General features: G+C 37.9%; 1 protein-coding gene across 3 annotated transcripts in view; it reads left to right on the top strand.

Moving 5' to 3' along the window:
- Positions 1-2,171: 2,171 nt before the first annotated feature.
- Positions 2,172-20,776, top strand: part of wwtr1 (WW domain containing transcription regulator 1) — a 54,918-nt gene continuing 36,313 nt past the window's right edge. Inside the window, exon 1 of one of the 3 annotated variants that reach the window (XM_056240007.1) lies at positions 2,172-2,899. In XM_056240007.1, the coding sequence (XP_056095982.1) occupies positions 2,487-2,899 (413 nt within the window). In that variant the 5' untranslated portion in view covers positions 2,172-2,486. The remainder of the gene's footprint in view (positions 2,900-20,776) is intronic. The other 2 variants (XM_056240006.1, XM_056240008.1) reach the window with 2 other exon arrangements.

Below are 20,776 nucleotides of genomic sequence, written 5' to 3'. Positions count from 1 at the left end.
TTGCGATATATAAAGTCAGAATAATTGCGAGATATAAAGTCAGAATTGCGTGATATAAAGTCAGAATAATTGTGAGATATAAAGTCAGAATTGCGAGATATGAAGTCAGAATTGCGAGATATGAAGTCAGAATAATTGAGAGATATAAAGTCAGAATTGCGAGATTTTTTCGTCGCGAGATATAAAGTCACAATTATCTTTTAAAAAGTTTTATTCTGTGGCGGAAAAACAAGCTTCCGCAGATTCCAGACGCAGCCATCATGACGACATCAGACGAGGTCAGTTCACTTACACCGTTACGATATACCGTGACTATAAACACACCTTTTGGATTTTCCCGGGAACAATGACGAGTCCTTCACACAGCCAGAGAATCACTGCAGGCTTTCAGAGACTGTGTCGGGGAAGCTCTCATTTTTTAAGTTTCGTTACAAGCTGGTCACACATTGGCAATAAAAAAGGGATTAATACATGAAGATTCTCATACAGCTCCTTGACATGTAGTAGTAAAGCTGTTTGGCACTTGTGGAGGCCCGCTCTGCTCGGGACAGGTGTGCTTCCCATGGGAGCAGAGATCAGACCTCACACTAGCTCAACACAACTGTTGAGTCTGACTGGGCCACATTAACTCATTACTGGATCTCATGTACAGTGAGGACGAGGTGTGTGTGTGTGTGTGTGTCAGCTGGGGTTTACAGTTGACCTGATGAATGGCTTCACAACACATTTTACCCACATTTATGTTTTAGCCTGTAATCTCTGAATGACCACATCCCTCACTGCACCCATGCGACTCCACAGTGTAAAATACTGGAAATATGATTCTTCTTTAGTCTTCATCCTTTGCTGTGAAAGAATATCTGTCATTATTTAGAAACAAACAAACAAAACAAAACAAAAGCAAAAGAGTGTTTTCAGTTCTGCGGCGAAATGATGTACTATTCATGGCTGGATTCTATTTCCCAGTTTAAAACTCATTTGTTTTAAATAGGTTTTACTAATTTGATTGATTGATTTTTATTGTTCAATAATTATATGTTTTTGTACTGCTCTGTTTATTACTTCTTTACGCTGCAAAGTGTCTTACAACAAAATATTTAATACATGATATAACTTATATCACATAGTTATTACATTATTTAATACATTACATGTGAAAATGCAATTTATTTTTTTATTACTAATGAACAGTATAATTACAATAACAAATTATTCCTAAATAATTTGTTCAATAAACTTTAACATTTTTCTATTCAACATTACAAACATTTTTATGCATTTTATAACATTTTATGTTCTTTAGTCATTTTTTATTAGATTTTCATGTGCTTTCTATTTTGCTTTATTTTTATTTCAGTTTTAGTAACATCAGCACTTATCGCTTATATTATTAGTTGCCAAGGCATAATATTTAATTTTAAAAAACGTGCAATTTAATACAATAAAACAGATTATTTAAGGTATGAGTTAATAGATTAAATAACACACATTAATATATTACAATATGTAATACATTATAAATTTGGGAATTCAAGATAAAAATGTTAGGTGTTTTGTAATATTTTAAATTGCTTCGAACTAACAAGTTGATGATTAAATGCATAATATGTCAAATGTGTTATAAACGTGTGTATTATTTTTTTCCAGTGTGTTGTTTCAAATTTAATTAAAACCTATCATTAATATTTAACATGTAATATTAATACATATATTAACAACATAGTAGTAAAAAAGTAAACTGAAATTATAAACTAATTTAATGGATTACAATAAAATAGATAATTATGTCAGATTCTTTTCTCTTTTTTTTTTGTAAAAATAAATTAATAAATAAAAAGGCTGGTTTCGAATATCATTATAGCAACAATACACTTTAAAAAAAAGTTTATTTGTGGAGTTGTTAATTCCATAATCCACTGATACTGATAGTCCATTGTTTCTGTTATGTACACGAAACAGTGATAATTAAATATTCATGAGGCCCAGAGTCGTTGAATATTCATGAGCTGAGAGAGAGAGAGAGAGAGAGAGAGAGAGAGAGAGAGAGAGAGAGAGAGAGAGAGAGAGAGAGAGAGAGAGAGAGAGAGAGAGAGAGAGAGAGAGAGAGAGAGAGAGAGAGAGAGAGAGAGAGAGAGAGAGAGAGAGAGAGAGAGAGAGAGAGAGAGAGAGGAAAAGCTTGAGTTTACAAACTTTCCATCGGGACAGAAACTTCGCCAGCGGACGCAGGAAAGTTACGGAGCGCAGGAGGAATAATCTCCGGGAAAAAAAAAACAACTCAATGCGGGACAACATGACATACACTCCTTTAGCTTTATGACAACTTTTTAAAGACTTTTAAAAGCTTTTAAAGTCGGGCGAAGCAACTTTTACCAAAGAAAGAAAAGAAAAGAAAGAAGAAACAGGCCTAACCAAAGAAGTTCCTACAGGATTTTCGCAGGCCATTTTTACTCGAATACTTCGGCTTGTTTGTTATTGTTTGACACACGATGAGCGGCAACCCTCTCCAGCCTTTACCGGGCCAGCAGGTCATCCATGTCGCCAAAGACCTTGACACGGACCTGGAGGCTCTCTTCAACTCCGTCATGAACCCCAAGCCCAGCAGCTCCTGGAGGAACAAGCATCTGCCCGAGTCGTTCTTCAAGGAGCCGGACTCGGGCTCGCACTCTCGGCAGTCCAGCACGGACTCGGGCGGCCTCCCCCCGCGGCTCCAGGCGACGCACGTCCGCTCGCACTCCTCCCCGGCGTCGCTGCAGCTGCCCGCGGGCGCGCTGGGCGTCCCGAACCCCGCTCGGCACCACTCGCACATCCGACACCAGTCCTTCGACGTGGCCGAGGAGCTGCCGCTACCCCCGGGCTGGGAGATGGCCTACACCCCCAACGGACAGAAGTACTTTCTCAAGTGAGTGCCATATTAATTATTCACGGCTCTCACGAGATTCCAGCACACACAGTTTACATTAACTGACACATAAATCAGTTACACTCTAGAAAATTGTTGTTTCAACTCATGTTTGAAAAAAACACACAAAAAAAAACAGTGATGTTGTTTCTTTGATCAAACCCAAATGTAAATAAAGTGAAATGAAGAAATTGTATAAATGAATGAAGTACCAAATTAAGGTATAGGTAAAAAATACTGGGTTGTTTCAATGGTCTAATATGGATAAACTCAACTGTTTGGTTTAACATGTTAAAATTCAGGCGTCCATATTTGGTCAACCCATCATTTTTAGTGTACGGTAATATATACACTTCGTTTTCTTGGTTTATTTATAAAATTGCTTTTTTTTACATATGTTGTGGATATGGATAAACACAACTGTTGGGTTTAGCCTAAATGTTTAAAATTCAGCCGTAAAGTTCAGCATAAAGCATAAAATTACAATTTTATAAATAAACCAAGTAAATGAAGTGTGTATAATATACTTCATTTACTTGGTTTATTTATAAAATTGCTTAATTTCACTTTATTTACATTTGTTGTTGATGATTCATCTCGAAACATCATCACTGTGTTTTTTAAAGGGCAATAGGTTGTGATCTCTAAACCGGTTTCAGATCCGAATCAGTGCACGGCGTTCACACTGGTGAAATCTCTGCAGTCACGATTAAGCTTTCATTTTGACCTGTGAACAGACTAATGCAGAAGGCGTGGGTCTGAAACACACAAAACGGTATCTGGGCGTGGATCAGAAAGACAAAAACACCCGGTCGTGTGTAACGCATGCTTCACACTGCAAGCCTATGATCAAGGCTCTTTCTCACCTTGATAAGGATGTGTTTAGCATATCTCAGTGTCTCTCAATGTAAATGTGTGTTTTGACTTGCGTCTCTTCAGGAATGAGACAGCTATTCTTCTGTGGCCCTGGGGACACTGGTCTTATCTGATTCAGTCACCAGGGTTGTGATCGCCCCGGTGGGACGTCGACTGTGGGTTCGCTAGCCGAGATTAACTCAGTCTCGCCCCCAGGATCACACCCTGTGTTCAGGAGACAAACACACGTGGAGATTAAACCGCTTTAATGCGTCGAAATCTTATTTGCTGACACTAGAGAGCAACATCAATTCTCACCTACATGCTAAAACAATTAGTTAGCCTCCTCTGTCCTGCAACTAGTGAGTGTTCGTCTGTTCTCGGGGTTGTATTGGTCCCGTTTGTGGATAAACATGGCTGTTAAATCAGTGCTTCTCCATTGCTTTGGCCTTGGGATCCAGATTTGCACCGAAATATGATTGGACACATTGATGTCAACAACAAATGATTTAAAAGTTGACTAGCTTATTTATTTTGATATTCTATTGCTATATACTATGCCTGATTAGCCTATATGGTTAATACTTTATTATTCACATTTAGCATTTTTCATTGCTGTATGCAAGCCATTTTTGGGCTTATATACAAAACAAAAAAAAGTCTCTTCTGCTCAGCAAGGCTGCATTTATTTGATTACAAATACAGTAATAACAGTAATATTGTGAAATATTATTACAATTTAAAATAACTGTTTTCTATGTGAATATATAGTAAAGTGTAATTTATTCCTGTGATCAAAGCACTCATTTCTCCAGTCTTCAGTGTCACATGATCCTTCAGAAATCACTCTAATATGATGATCTGATGCTCAAGAAACATTTCTCATTATTATCAATGTTGAAAACAGCTGTGCTGCTGCTTCATATTTTTGTGGAAACCGTGACACTGAAGTTTAAAGATTAGAAAAAAGTAAAAAAGAAAAGAAATTAATACTTTTATCCATCAAGAATGCATTAAATTGACCAAAAATGACAGTAAAGACATTTATAATGTTACAAACAAATTCTATTTCAAATTAATGCTGTTCTTTTGAACTTTGTATTCATCAACGAATCCTGAAAAAATGTATCACGGTTTCCACAAAAATATGAAGCAGCAGCACAGCTCTTTTCAACATTCATAATAATCATAAATGTTTCTCGAGCATCAGATCATCATATTAGAGTGATTTCTGGAGGATCATGTGACACTGAAGACTGGAGAAATCCAGCTTTGATCACAGGAATAAATTACACTCTACTATATATTCACATACAGCTGATTTACATTGTAACAATATTTCACAATATTACTGTTATTACTGTATTTGTAATCAAATAAATGCAGCCTTGCTGAGCAGAAGAGACTTCCTTCAAAAACATAAACACATTTCAAATATTCCAAACATTTGACTGGGAATGTAAATAAATGCTCTATATATGAGAGTCCATGTTCTTTTTTTTTTTAGATTATCAACCAAACTATACATTTCTATGTGGAAATACTTATAAATGTGGTTAGGTAACTTTACAGATGCTTCGATCATCTACATTTAATCATTTAGCAGACACTTCTGTCCAAAGCGACTTACAAATGATCATGTATTGGTTCACTTCAGATAGTGTTGGGCTTCACCGGGACAGCCTGTGTTTCACCTGAAACTCTCTGTGTGAGCCTCGTGATAAAGCGTGCCAGGGCTTGCCACACATTCAGTGAGCGGACAGACAGACTCCTCCGCCACCAACAGAGCTTCACACACACACACACACACCCTGCAATTACACCTAACCAACCTGTCCGTGATGAGCTGAACCTCTGAGCGTCAGTGCCTGTGCTGACTCCACAGGTGATCAGCAGGAGTGTGTGGAGGCTCGGGACGGGGACATGCTGGCAGTGTGAGACACTGATACGTCGCCGTCTTCTTCTTCTTCTTCTTCTTCTTCTTCTTCTTCTTCTTCTTCTTCGGATTGTTGCAGCTGTTGGTTGTCGTTCACCCCCACTATTAGGGAACGCGTATCTCTTTCCAGCGTCACATGACCCCCCTCTTTCTGCCTAAACATTTTTCTGGATATCTTTGTTACGACTTGCAATTCAAGACGCCACAGCTTGAACGTCTCAGTGCAGAGTTATTGAGTTGTTTGGTAGCAGAGAGAAGCAGCACATTCACAACCAAATCTCCTGACTGTTGAACGCTTTGCTGAGTTGGTGGCTAATTCAGATGAAATTCGTACAATCTCATGAACTTTTTCGTACGATCTGCTCACGTCCCACTGACGGTCTTACTTTTTTCAAATTTTTTTTAGTACAAATTCATACGAAATGACACTAAAATGACTGTTTTATCATGAGATATGCAGTTTTGAGCATCAGCATCAATCCAACGAAAAATAAAAACTCATTTAATTAAAAAAGATTTGCATCACAGTATAAAATAGAGATTCAGAAATACTGAAAAAAATTAACTGTGCAAATTCTAGATCTTTAAAGCCCCGCTGTGGTGTGAATCCAGCTTTTAATGTTGCTTATGTGTCTATGTGGTGTTTTTAATACGCTTTAAGACACACCATGTGTAGATTCATAAGTCGACAGCATTGCTGAGTATTTCCTCCTTAAAACTGCAGTGAACCAAAGACAGTCTCAAAAACACGGTTTGAAATCGCTGGTGTTTCTGACGTCACAAACGACCTTGTAACCAATCAGATCAACGTGTGATCGTCAACCAGTGGATCTCTGAGCTGAGTGAGTGAGTGGAGGCGGGGCTCATTTGCATATTCATAGAACCACGCACACTAAAGGAGGCGAGGGTGTCGAGTTACATTCAAGATATTTCAAGGCATGAAGACATTTTTTTTTTTTTAAGAAAAAACGTTTAAATGTAATTTTGGTGATTAAAGATGTGTTTTAAGGGATAAAATGATTGACTACAGGGGGACTTTAACTGTTTGTTAACTGTTTCTTTGCCCAACTTCACTATACAGGGAGAAAATCTTTCAGCAAGTGGTTTATGTTTTACCGTTATTGCTCTAAAACAAACACACACACAGCTTTGATCTAAAGTGAAGTGAGGCGAAAGAATTGTAGCTTTTCTAGTTCATTCTTTTGATGCCATGTAAAGCAGGAGAATGTCTTCCCTTCAGGCTTTTTGCTGGCCGTTTTCCTCCATTATGTTGAAGAGAAGCGGTGAATAAGGTATCACTGCTAGCTCACATCTTTCTGTAAGACTTGAAGAGATCATGACAGCGTTTACTGAGTTTCGACTGACGCTCTGAGACACACTCATTTATGATGGAGGGAAAAGAGTGACGATTTAGTTCTCTTGAACACATGGGAAGGAAACGCTGCTTTATTCACAACTGTTGTTTGCCATATTCCAATTTGTGCATAAATTTGCAACTTTAAATGGAAACATGGCTATTGTCTTCACCCAAAATGTGATTTCTACACAAATGTATTTTTTAAAATCTCATTTTTAATCTCTAATAACTAATCATTTTTATTTTATTTTTGGACTGAAATTTAACCATGTTCTTGACAGGTTTGGTGAGATTGACCCATATAAATGAAAATGGCACATAACAGATAGACTTAAAGGCCCCCTGAAATCATAATTTAAGTTTTTTAGCTCTTAATATGAATATTTTAGCCTTAAGGTTATGAATAAGCTGGTGTGTTTCAAAACAATGACACGATTCGCGTTTAGGAGATATAACTTACAGTCTCTCACTTCTGCTGAAGTGGATCAGGGAATTTTATGACATCATCGCCGAATTCAGCTTCTCATCACATCTTCTGTCCAATCAAAGGCTCTCTAGAATCTAAAGCTCCGCCCCCTCTGCTATAAACACCACCTGGCCGAAGCGAGCGTTGACTCGTCACAGAGCAATATGGGTTGGAGATGTGAGTTTGGTTGCTCAAACGCTCGAGTTTTCATAGTTGATTAAAAATGAAATGGCTAGAATTTATTCACATCTCTACTATTGAATCCAGCGTATCATCAGCGCTCGGATTCGCTGCTGTCAAGTACGACTCGCAGTCTGTGAGGGAAACTAAACGCTATTGGCTATTTGAAAAGGGGGAGGAGCCACTCAATATGTCCCGCCTCCGCTCCTGTTTCAGTGGAAAACACGTGCATCAAACAAAGCTGCGCGATCCAAGGCACTTCAGCGGGACTTTAAATAACAAATAATGATTTCTCTGTCTGATCTGGCTGGCCGACGACACTGATATTGCTGTAGATAAACTCATAGCAGTGGGTGTGATGTATAACAGTCGCTTTAGAAGCGTTCGAAATGAGCGGGAGGAACATTTCGCTCGATCCAACTCACTCTGTAAACTAAACGCTTCTGCTGTAGCAACTGGTTGCTTTATTAAACAAAATCCTGTCCTGCTGTTATTGAAGTCCAGATGTGCTGTGTCAAGCAGAGGTAACGTCTGAATCTCAGCTCAACTTTACATTTGAGCTGTTAGAGTTCGGTTTGGGCCCAGTCTGCAGGAAATGTTTACCGAAGACGCCATTAGCCGTATCTGGCGTTCTCGTGGGTGACGCTGAAGGAGTGTCAGTGTCTCTAGCGACGAAACAGAGTCTGTGGCATAAAGCAGTGTTTGGTGGAGTCAGGTCTGTGCTGCAGACACAACACACTGAGGAGTCTGGGAGGAGGCGCTGGGCTCTCGTGGCACGGGGCGGGAGGCGCTCGAGGCCGGAGGGTTTTCCTGTCCGAAAGGCTGGAAGATCGAGTCGTCTGATGCTGGTTGGCTGGGCCGCTCTTTCTTCCCCGCCGAAAGCTGCCGTCCAAACACAAAAGTCTCTTTGTAGCACTGATTATTTTCCAGAAACACTTCAGGGCCTTGCGTGACTCGCTGATATGAACTGTATAAAAGCTATTAAACTCGGAGGAAATGGTGTGTGTGGAGCGCTGAACACCAGTGTCTTTGTAGAGATGGGCAGAACTGAAATAAATAAATGAAGATAAAAGAGACTTTAATGAGTCTCTGACTGCAATAAAATTTCAGTTCACTCAGACAAATCTAGATTTAAAGGACATTTTTTAGGACATTCATCTGGACATCAGAATAAAGAATATGATCTTTACTGGCTGGATACTAGCAAAATAAATTATGAATCACAAATCACAAAATGTCTTATCTGAGTGATCAAACTTACAGTTTTTATACTGAACGTCATGAAGACTTGAAGATGGGTATCTTTCCCTCATGAAAAAGAAGTGCTTGTTGTGTACTTCAAATCTTTATAGTACGGTATATTTTTTTTTAAACTGTAATGGCAGAATATTAATAAGTGTACTTAAAGAGCAAACTTTCATGACTATTTTTCTTAACACACTTAAGTACACTTTGTTATAGTCACATTGAAAGATTTACTTTAAAATACATTTTAAATCACTGTTTTAATGATATTTTGTCATGCTTTAAAGTCGTTCACTTTGTACTTGCTTTTAATTTCAACTGTAGTGTTATTAGATATTACATTTAATGTTAATATGTTTTAATTGCAACGTCCTCATTACAAATGTGTAATTACAGATAAAGTTAAATGCATGACTTACAATTTTCAATAGAAATGACATTAAAGTAGGCTTGTCAGTACACTCAGCAGTAAATAACAATATTTCAAAGACCGAATTATGAAATTACATATAGAGATAAAGAGTCCTACTTAAGTTGGTAAAAAACACTCAAGTTCAGTTCATTCTATGTAATATAAATTTAAACTATAAAACATTTTTATTGAATTGCAATTAACATACAGTTTTGTGTCTGAAACATTGGCACTGAAATACATTCTTCTAATTATGTAATTTCTGTAATTAGTAGGGATGCACGATATATCAGCCACCATATCGGTATCGGCCGATAAATGTTCATTTTTAATGTTAGCGTTATCGGCACGATAAGGCCGATTTATTAAAGCCGATAAATAATGTATTATGTCCCTGAGACACTTCAGATGCGCACTGTTCAACATGATGATTTTGAACTGCTTGAAATATGATTGAAATCACTTCGAAAAGGAAAATACGGTTCAGTGCAACATGTGCAGCGCAAGTCTGTCATATCGGCTACATAAAATATCAATCATGAGAACATAATTGTGTGTATAGGACATGGATTTAATGGTGAGACTTTAGTTTTTTTTTTTAATCAGGCTCTAAAATATTATATAAAAATCTGGATTTAGATTTATCCGCCAATATATCGGTTATCGGCTTTCAAATATTTAAAGAATTATCGGTATCCACCAAATTTTTTTTATATCGGTGCATCCCTAGTAATAAGTACTTCTAAAGTGTCCTCTCTTTCATAAAAGTTGACTTGGACTCTTAAGTAACCACCTCGCATCTGGAACTCACTCAAAACAGCCTAGCAACATCATGCAGCACTCATGTTTTATTCAGAAAATGTATTAAACTAGTTACACATACTACGCTCTGTGTTATAATGCGTTTTATTTGTAACTTAGTAACTCAAACACATGGTGCTCCATTGACACAGTCGGAGGTATTGTGGTGTTCTCAGACAAAGGCCAGTGTTATGAAGTGCTCAGTAAGCTGGTTGACGTCTACAATAACACTGGATCTGCGCTTCACACACGGCAGCAGCTGATGGGGCTTCTGCGCTCACTCACACATATCCCATACATAAAAACATCTGTTATTTATGGTCCTCAGGACTAGACTGGGTTCTTCTGCCTTTGTTTGAAGCATGATCTGTACTGACTGTTTAAAAAGACAGCACACAGTCTCCTGTGTGTTTCTGCACGTTCTGAAGGCCGGCTAACATTTGGTGTGAAAATTAGATGCGATTTTAATTCGAACGAACGGTTGTTAAAGCACTTTAGACCAACATGAACGTTCACAACATATTTTTTTAATGGCCTTGAAGGAAGGCCTGGTCAGACCAATGTGAAAGTTGGGATGAAAATTATTTGCATAAAAAATGCATAAAAAATAACAAACTGACTGATAATGCAATGAATTTTCGCACTGACAGTGTGGCGTTTATAGAAAAGCAGAATAAGCCTACCCAATCTAAGGAGAAGACAGGAAGTCAAACAGTTTACATGTTTTCAAATGTATTCGCAATGGTGTTTTTATCAAACAACAGCAAATACAAGAGTACAGAGAATACGTTTCAAACTCTTCCTCTGCTATTCACTGTAGTTTAAAGGGGTCATATAATGCCATTTTTGTACCAGCTAGTATGATTCTTTAGGGTCTAAATTAAAAGTTTGTAATATACTTTAATTAAAAATTCTCATTAGTATTGTAAGAAAACACTTATTTTACCTGGTCAAAAACAGCTCTGTTTTCAGCGCGCCGTTTCAGTGCATATGACTTTAAATGATCATGAGCTTTGCTGACTCCGCCCCTCTGTTCTATGCATACACCGTTTGTAACACAATAACACAATAACCATAACGCGTTGTTCATTATAAACGTGAGATTATGAATTTTATTGAGAACGTCATACATAGAAAACATGCCGTAATGTACCCTGAGTTTAAACCTTAGACGCATTCATTGTGAAGCGTGCAGCTAGCGATTTGCAAAGATTAATTTATTAATATAAAGTTTAATAAAACGTTACACTCACTTCAGTTCTTCTGGAGATTCAGCAGGAACAAGAATATCTGGTAGCAGCTACCGATCCATTTTTCATGAGCAGCTTCTTAGCAAATCCAGCTTTATACTGACCCTCGTTTATAAAGCAGTCTGGTGAGAAATGATTCGCGCAAACATGAACGCATTGACGTTCCTCGTGGGGAATATTCCCTTCGAAAACAAACTCAGCCACTGCGTCTTCAGCGGTTCGGATTTAGGAACATTAAAATGACTGCTGTGTTCGTTATTACACCCAAGAACAGAACACCACAATCGCTTAGACGCCATTCTGCTCATAGACAGAGCTCCAGCATATCAACAATGAGCGCGCCGGTCCGCGCAGACTATGATTGACAGCTCTCACGAGCGAGGGTGGGTCTGTGTTGAATCGCTGCTGTCAATCAACAATCGTGGGAGGGGCTTCCGAGCGTGTGACGTCACACGGTCGAACGGCTCGATTTGAGGCAGGGGAAAACATATAAGGAGATTAAAACAAAACCACTGGATGGATTTTTATCATTATATGATGTTTGTATACAGGCACTGCCAACACACATTTCAGTACAATCAACTTGTAAAAGTGCATGTACCATTATATGACCCCTTTAACAAAATAGTTTGTGATTGCAACCAAGTCAAAATTGTATTCAACAGCAGCGGCCCTAAGCATGTGACCAAAAGCGCAAAGCTGATTGGTTGGCCAGTTTTATTTGCGGTGGAAAAGCGATTAGAAGAACTCTCTGTAAAATACCCGGTGCATTGATGGCATGCAGATGTTTGTTTCAGTGTGAACCGGTGCAATCTTTTAAAGTAAAATGTTTGTCACACAAAATAGTTGTCACTTTGTGTGAACAGGCCATCAGAAATGGAAATTTGAATGAATGAAAAATGTCTCTGTACGTCTGCTTTTCTATAAGCGCCACCTACTGTCAGAGAGTAGGAACACTATTGTGGATGTTCGTGTCCTCAAAAAGGTCAACTACAGTGTGAGGAGAAAGTAGTTAAAATAAATTGTTGACATGTCCATAGCTAGTTGTGTGAGTAAAAACCTGTTCAAGTTGAATGGAACCGCCATTTGAAGGTGCAAGAACGCACAGGAACTGTTTACAACAAGCATTCACGCCTTTGTTTTTGTGTACGCGAAATCCAGTCATTTTGATAGAAATCCATGCAGTTGGTAATTTCAAAAGATTTCCCCAATGGACAATGGCCCTTTCTTGCCTACGAAATTTCGCTAATGTGTCAACACATTCAGGGTGGAGAGGCTTATTTACCTGTTTTTGTGATGCGGAGACGTAACTTACGCCACGATGCCATCACTTTAAACATTTGCAAACAAAGAACCCCATTTAAATGGTTGATTCTCTCCATGGACGGTCTTATCAAGCAGATAAGAGTGTATTTCTGCAGTCAGGGCTTTAATTGTATTAACGTTCGCCTGGCAAGAGAGCAAAGAAAGTGACTAACTTAACTGCACAGATCAGTCGATCATCCAGATGCGTTTTATTTTGCGTTTAATGCCAGATAGAGGCTGGAAGTGTTTGGACAGAGACTGCTTTGTGTACCGCGCCGCTCCTCTGAGCTCGATGCCAAAGTGTTTTACGACGTTTAAATAAAGCAGCAGGTCCGTAGCTCTTCAGTGGCTCTTGTACACAGTGTTGCTGACCGTCAACAGACATCCCCTTCTGGGAAGACATCTGTAACCCTTTAGCAGGGGAGGATGGGAGATTTGTGCACACGGCCCTCATATCTCAGGCGCTTTACAGATAGTGACCTAAAGCACGGCCCCGAAAGCTGTTTGCCGTTTCTTCATTAGTGTTGTTTGCTAAGGCAAACGTCACTTTTACTTTTGCTCATACTTAAAGGGATAGTTCACCCCCCCCCCCCCAAATATTTTCGGATCATTTGCACACATTTAAAACCTTTTGGGGATTTTGAATTATTATCGTAGCCATTCCTCTAAAGTGTTTTAGTCGTGCTCCGCCGTGATTGTTTCGGCGTGGATGTTATGTCTGAGTGCACTGTTGCCCTCTGAGAGGTATTTTCCAGTGTTTTCCTCGTCTCCGCACCCCCTTTCCAATAAGCAGTTGAAAGCGATGGCTCTGTCTACAGGATATGGAGCTGCTCATTTCCTTTTGTTCGTGAGAATAATGGCAGGAGGGACGCTCTGGGCACAGTAAAAACAATAAACACACGTTACGCACTTCAAAGAGCATTTCAGAAGAAAAACAAGGCAAATACAAATTACTTACCTAAAAAAAAAGAAGAGTTTTGACACTTGCTGTCTGACCGTGTCTTTCCATAAGAGCAGAAAATCCCTGTAAATCTGTGCTTGAGCTTCAGTTCTAGCTGCACTCACAGTTCTCACCGGAGCCACTCAAAACTTCTTATATTACACAAAGAAATATATTTTTCTTACAATATTTCACATTATTTAGTCACCCATATGACATTCCAAACTGTGGAAGACAAAAGCAGATGTTTAGCAATGTTTATACCAGAACATTTTCCGTCATTGACTAAATTTATTTGAGCAGTGACGGAAAAATCTGAAGGCGTCAATCATTTAGACAGACGCGCCGGCGCGCTTGATTACACACAGTTGAGCAGCCATTTTAGCTTGAGCTATAATACTTACACTTACATGATTAAGTTTCTTATCCATTTTGTTTAGTTTAAAATGGTGGCTGTCATAAAATCTTGACGGATTCATTCGAACATACTTTAAATATTAAAGAACAGGATAATATATGTAATATGGTGCGTATATTTAGCATAATGCTCCACTCGAGTTATTTTTCTTGCTGTCTATCAAGTCAACAAATGGATTTTCTGAGGTATAATGTTACGTGACATTGTTTGCAACACTGATTGATCGATTACATTACGATACACATGATACTGATTTCTAAGTTATACTATCTTTCAACATATTTTCTGATGTTCATTCATGTTTATTTCGTTCTGTAACTTAAAAAAAGGGGTGATCGCGTTCACTCACGATCCTCGACAACTGTTCAAGATGAAAGACTGTGCATCACTTTTCAGTTTTGTTCAACTTTCTTTTCATAATCTAAATTAATACATAGCCTATAGCTTGTCCTGTAATGTAATGTCCTGTCCTGTTTGTAAATACAAATGAAAATATGAATGAAAACAGAAGCTATTAAATGGCTTATAATCATTCAAAAATGAAATTGACGGGTGAACTAATAATTAGATTATGCAGAATTTGTACGATCATGTCCATAAAAATGACGGGCGTCTAACACGGCCTCTGGTTCACACTGCTCTCTTCTATACCCTTTATACTTCTATACCCTATACACTTTAGCATACTTTTAAAAAGAGTACTTATTATTGAAATAGTATGTACATTGAAATAATATTAGATACTTGATTGCATATTAATTGCAGCTAAAGTAGTTCCTGGCAGGTCTTGACCGCATTACCATGACCATTTCACTTCGCCAAATTATTTAATTTATTTCAAATATCCTGACCAAGCCTCGACTTGCTCGACTTGCGAATGCTCCTGTTTGAACTCGTTCATCAAAATGAACGAATCTTTTTTCGAGTCATTGACTCGTTCATCAAAATGAACGAATCTTTTTTCGAGTCAATGACTCGTTCATCAAAATGAACGAATCTTTTTTCGAGTCAATGACTCGTTCATCAAAATGAACGAATCTTTTTTCGAGTCATTGACTCGAAAAAAGATTCGTTCATTTTGATGAACGAGTTCAAACAGGAGAGTTCGCAAGTCGAGCATTTGTGCCTATAAAACTTAAACTTTTTTAATTATTTTAGAAATGACCGATCGTTTCTCTAGATAAGACCCTTATTCATCGTCTGGTATCGTTTAAAGCCCTTTGAAGCTGCACTGACACTGTCATTTAGACCTTGAACCGTTTGGCTACCATTGAAGTCCATTATATTATATGGAGAAAAATCCTGGAATGTTTTCATCAAAAAACATTAATTTCTTTTCGACTGAAGAGAGAAAGACATGGACATCTTGGATGACATGGGGGTGAGTAAATTATCAGCAAAAGTTTTTTAAAAAGTGAACTAATCCTTTAACTGCATTAGTCTGTGGCTCAAGTCTCCGTTACTAACTCTAAAATGACATATTGAAATTAACAATGGAGGCTTGCATTGAGATGCTTAAGAACTTAGTCCTACACACAAGAGTGTTTAAAGGGCAAAAACCTGACAAATGTCTTGAAACATAAACATCTGTACCCATGGACAAACCCATTTAAGGCCCAAACTGAGAACAATTCAGGGCCAACATGGGACCCTTGGACAAACATATCTACTCATTGACCCCACCATGCAATGTTGGCTGGGTGAGAGTCTCATTTATCTAACAAAGCTTTGTAAGAACCCACCACCATGTCTCGGTGATATTCAGCTCTCAGGATATGTATAGTTAAGTATTGTATTATGAATAAGTTATGCTGACTGTCATTACGACCATGGTTGCTTGCGTTTTGGTGTTCATCAGCTGTTTATGTTCAGTTAGAAATTCTGAAAGTCTGTCTTTTTATAGTCACAAAGTCCCTGTTATGTTGGACGGAAAGCATCTGCATGATGAGCTGACTGCTTTGGAAAATGTGTTGTGTGTGTTCGGGTCTCTATCCGAACACCACCCACTGTGTTGTGGGCGTATCCAACCATGAGAGGGCGGGGCTAAGAGAGGCTCCACCCCCTTCTGGACTTGTTGACAGGGTCTGTGACAGACTCCACCCTCTCACTGAGTTTTTGTCTCTCCCTCAGTTATGTGGATGTATTGTTTTCAGCACTCCTCCACCAGCGCCGTTTCATTCAGCAGCGAGGGGGGGAATGTGTGTGGTCGCATTTGTTTTGGAGTCGATCAGGGGCCCGGGGAGGAGGGCCACATCAGCATGGGGCGGCCCCTGATTCACAGCAGCGTCGCCCCGTCTCGTGTGATGCATTGCTGGGACTTCACTGAAGGATAGCTTAAGCGTGATGCTCATTGTCTGCGAGGGCAGGCGCTCATGAAGGGTCTGGCATGCGTCTGATCTTTGCCACGCAGTAGACGGCCATGCATTCCTCTCTCCACGTCACCAGCAAGAAGGTGTATGACTAGAGGAGAAGAGAAAAGAGTCAAATTTGCTCCAAGTGTCTCCTCCAAAGAATACACATTCCAGGAGAGCAATGCCTTTATGCTGCTGCCCAGGAATCTGTATCATAAAGAGCAGCGAGAGCGTTCCCAGGGGTTATTTTCTTTGAGTTTAATCGAATTTGACAGACCATTTAACATGCAACCGTCAAAGTTTCTAAGCTGGTTTTGAGTCAGGTGCCATCAGGGTCCAACGTTAAAGCTTTTTGCCACACCTGCCAATGGCGAGTGAATTGAACAAATGTATTAACCATAAATATTATGGCATACCAGCCATGAAGGATTTTTTTAGGACAATGAAATAAATAGTTTTTTTCCCTGCATATTTGTAACAAGGTCATTGTGTCTCTTGAGACACTCGAGACAAAATATGAAGACAGCCCTTGTGAAAGTGTGCTTGATTGTATTGAATGCACCCTGTAGCGTACTTCAAATCTTAAAAGTATGTTTTTAGAAAACTGTTTGCAGATAATATATTAATGAAATTAAAGGCCACTTAAAGAGAGACTCTTTTATATGCTTCTCAACACACTTAAAAAGTACACTTTGTAGCAATGTAAAATTAAAAGTTTTACTTTAAAGTACATATTAGATCATTGTTTTAATAGCCTAATCTTTTGTCGTGGTTAGATTTTTGCAGATTTTTTGCATGAAAGATCATAATGATAAACAATGCAGAATTATGTTTTACGGCCACCTTTGATCATATTTACCAGGGGTGCCAATAATTCTGACCACAACTGTAGCTGCGGTTTCAACAGTGCACATGTGAAATTACAAGTATTTAAATACATGACATACAAGTTTCAAAAGAAATTACTTTATCATGAATGCTTGTCAGTACATTTACCATATTTCAAAGACAATACAAATAAATGTGCATTTACGTATAAATATGTACTTATGTGTGCCTACAAAACTCTTCAAGTTCAACTAATTGAATTTTATATCAATTTAAACTACAATACATATGATTTTCATTTAATTGTAAATAACATATAATTAAGTGTCCAAAAACATTACATTCAGTTTGCAATGTTTAAGTATATTCCTTTAAAGTGTTTTATTTCCGTAATAAGTACTCTTTTTAAAAGTATGCTAATGTGCACACTTCTTTTTCCAAAATACATCATGATTTTGCTTGTAACATTTTCACTTTGGTCAGTTAATATTTAGCATGTGTTGTTGTTTTTAATTATTCTAATTTGATGATTGTTAAAAGGACAATTCTGGGTTCATGACAAGTTATGCCCAATGAGGTGTTTTACCACAAAATGAATGTCCACGTGCCCCTCGTTTTCTTTAAAAAAGATTATAGAGCAATCGGTGTAAACAATAGGTGTGTTAAATTTGAAAAATGCTTGATAATATTTTCTGTGTAAACTTAAATTTTGAAACCATGACAGTGACAACCTAAAACAATTGTAAACATGATTATTAAAACAATGATGATTTGTCTTTTGTGAAATAAAATGCTACTAATGCTGTATACTGAGCACTACTTGTATTGCACCTGTAATATTGGTGTAATGTCATGCACTCATGAACACATCCAGGGCCTGAGCAGCAGAACGTGTGGTTGTTCTGCAGATGTAATCGCTCTCCTGCTCATTGTGAGTGTGATTAAGCAGGTGTTGAGAGTAAAACAGGTAAAGCTGCATAGCTGTGCAATGAAGGTTTTGCCGATGCCTGAACAGATTATCCTTCAGGCACAAAGACACCTGAGCGAAACCCAACCAGAGTCCTCCCGATAATCCCACACATCAGTGTATGGCTGTGTCCCGCATGTCTCAGTGTCTCATTGCAGTCTCGTAACCGCAGCTCCGACAGCCTCATCCATCATTACTGCTCTATTGATCCTTCCTCATCAACTCCATAACTAGGGATACAGTTGAAGATCTATGGCAGCTCTCATTGGTGTTTCATAAATGAGGCAACATTTGGGATTGTGGGAATCAGTGTTTCCTACAGGATTTTGTTTTTGGCCCCTTTTATTTTTTATTTATCTTTTATTTTATATTACATATTACACATTTTACACATCACTTCACTTACAAATGAGCATTTTCAACATTGTGTTCATAAAGATGCAACAACACAGCAGCGGCTCGATTACATGTCAGACATCCAGACATTCATTTTGTATTATTTGTATGTAATATTGCGTATTTGTGCTTGGAGTCAGTTGTTTTATTTGTGATAACGCAATGAAACATGACAAATTGTGTGGACATCATTTTTGGTCAGGTTGTCATACAAAGAAATTATGAACACATGCAACAACAAGAAAGAACCAACCAAATAATAATAACTGATTATGTTGTAGTCAATGTGAGCCTTTTCCTGTCAGCATTTTTATTTTTATTTTTTTGCTTAGTAAAATTAAATCTGTAGCTATACTTTTCCTTTTTTTACCAAATAATTTTGTCAGATAAAGACCTTAACCAAGTTTAGTTGTTTTTTTTTCTTCCCTCAAATATAAAATAATTAGTTGGTTTAATTGAAATGGTAGGGTCATTAAAACCAAATATCCCCTCTGGACATCATCACCTTTGGCCACTACTGTATAGTGTGTATATGAAGGTTTTTATACCGTTTTATAGTGTGGTTTACAGTATACCACTGTTGCATCACCACACCAATATATTACAGTACCGTTCAAAAGTTCGTGGTCAGTAAGGGTTTGATTTTATTTTTATTTATTTTTTGAAGAAAGTAATACTTCTGTTCAGCAAGGATGCATTAAGTTGATCAAAAGTGACCGTAAATACATTTATAATGTAAAAAAAAAAAAAAAAAAGTTATTTAAAATACCCTAGCAACACCCTTGCAACCACCCAGAATACCCTAGCATCCACATAGCAAGCAATTTGTCTGAGAGACTTGAAAACTTCAATCTTTGAGCTTGATTCAAACATACAACTAGGCCTACTTCAAATTTAAATCCTTTCAACTTCAAGCTTTTAAAACTGCATCAAACCTAAAACTTTCAAGCTTTTTAAACTCTCTCTCAGCAATTTAAACTTTATGCTTTTACAATTACTTCAAACTTTCAAGCTTGGCTTTCTCAGGCCAATATCAAAGTTTTACTTTGCTTTACTCATCTAGTTTTAAAGTGTAATACTTCACAATATTACTGTTTTTACTGTCAAGCAGAAGAGACTTCAAAAACATTTCTAACCCAAGTAGTGTAAATATATATATTATTTTAAATGTTGCATTAGTACATTTTAGTTTATTTTTTTATTCTTTAATCAAAACATTCAAACTAATTCAATACATTTACAGAAATACAATGAGTTGCTATCAGCGTTTTACATTGAATGGAGATCGTGTTCTTGATAATGAGAGTAACTTTGTTAAATGCCTAATGTAACTAATTAGTTAATAATGATGTGTAGTGACTTAAAAAAAGAAGAATATAAAATAATAGAAATGAAAAAAGATGATTGTGTTCTTCAGCAGTCGAGAGCCAAGTGCATGAATTGCGAGAGAAGCGAATGGAAAGGTCTGTGTGTGTAGAGCCAGGGTTCATTCCCATGTCTCCTGTAGGATTATTCACAATGAGCGCTTTGTCCAGCAGACATTAGGCTAATATGTGTCCAGTCTTTATATTTGTACTTACTCTGAGACAAGAGAAAGACGGCTGTGTGCCGTCATGAGCTGACGGGGGTTTGTGTCAAACGCTCTTTTGTGTTTCTGCGTCCTCATTGAATGTGGCACAGTTGACTGACGGCACACAGGCCTGGGGTACTGTCGGCTGGCATACAGACACACTTATCAGACAGACGCTTATCAGGCTGTGTCCCGCTCTGGGTCTGAATGCGAGAAACAAAGTCCGAATTGTGAGAAATAAAGTCCGAATTGCGAGAAATAAAGTCTGAATTGCAAGAAACAAAGTCCGAATTGCGAGAAACAAAGTCCGAATTGCAAGAAACAAAGTCCGAATTGCGAGAAACAAAGTCCGAATTGCGAGAAACAAAGTCCGAATTGCGATAGTCACAATTCTGAGATATAGGCCTAAACTTGCATTTAATAAATTTGATCACAATTGCGAGTTTATACAGTATCTCGTAATTCTGACTTTATTACTAGCTATTGTGGGTTTATATCTCACAATTCTGAGGAAAATGTACAGCACAGAGAAGGCAAACAGCACAGAGAAGGCAAACAAGCAAAGTGGTGAAATCAGAATTAAATATAAACAATATATCA

This window comes from Rhinichthys klamathensis, unplaced genomic scaffold (assembly GCF_029890125.1).
Source record: "Rhinichthys klamathensis goyatoka isolate OS25496 unplaced genomic scaffold, OSU_Roscu_1.1 h1tg000578l_1, whole genome shotgun sequence".
Classification (NCBI taxonomy): Eukaryota; Metazoa; Chordata; class Actinopteri; order Cypriniformes; family Leuciscidae; genus Rhinichthys; species Rhinichthys klamathensis.
Note: the sequence above shows the minus strand (reverse complement) of the source record. Positions and strands in the feature narration are given on the sequence as shown.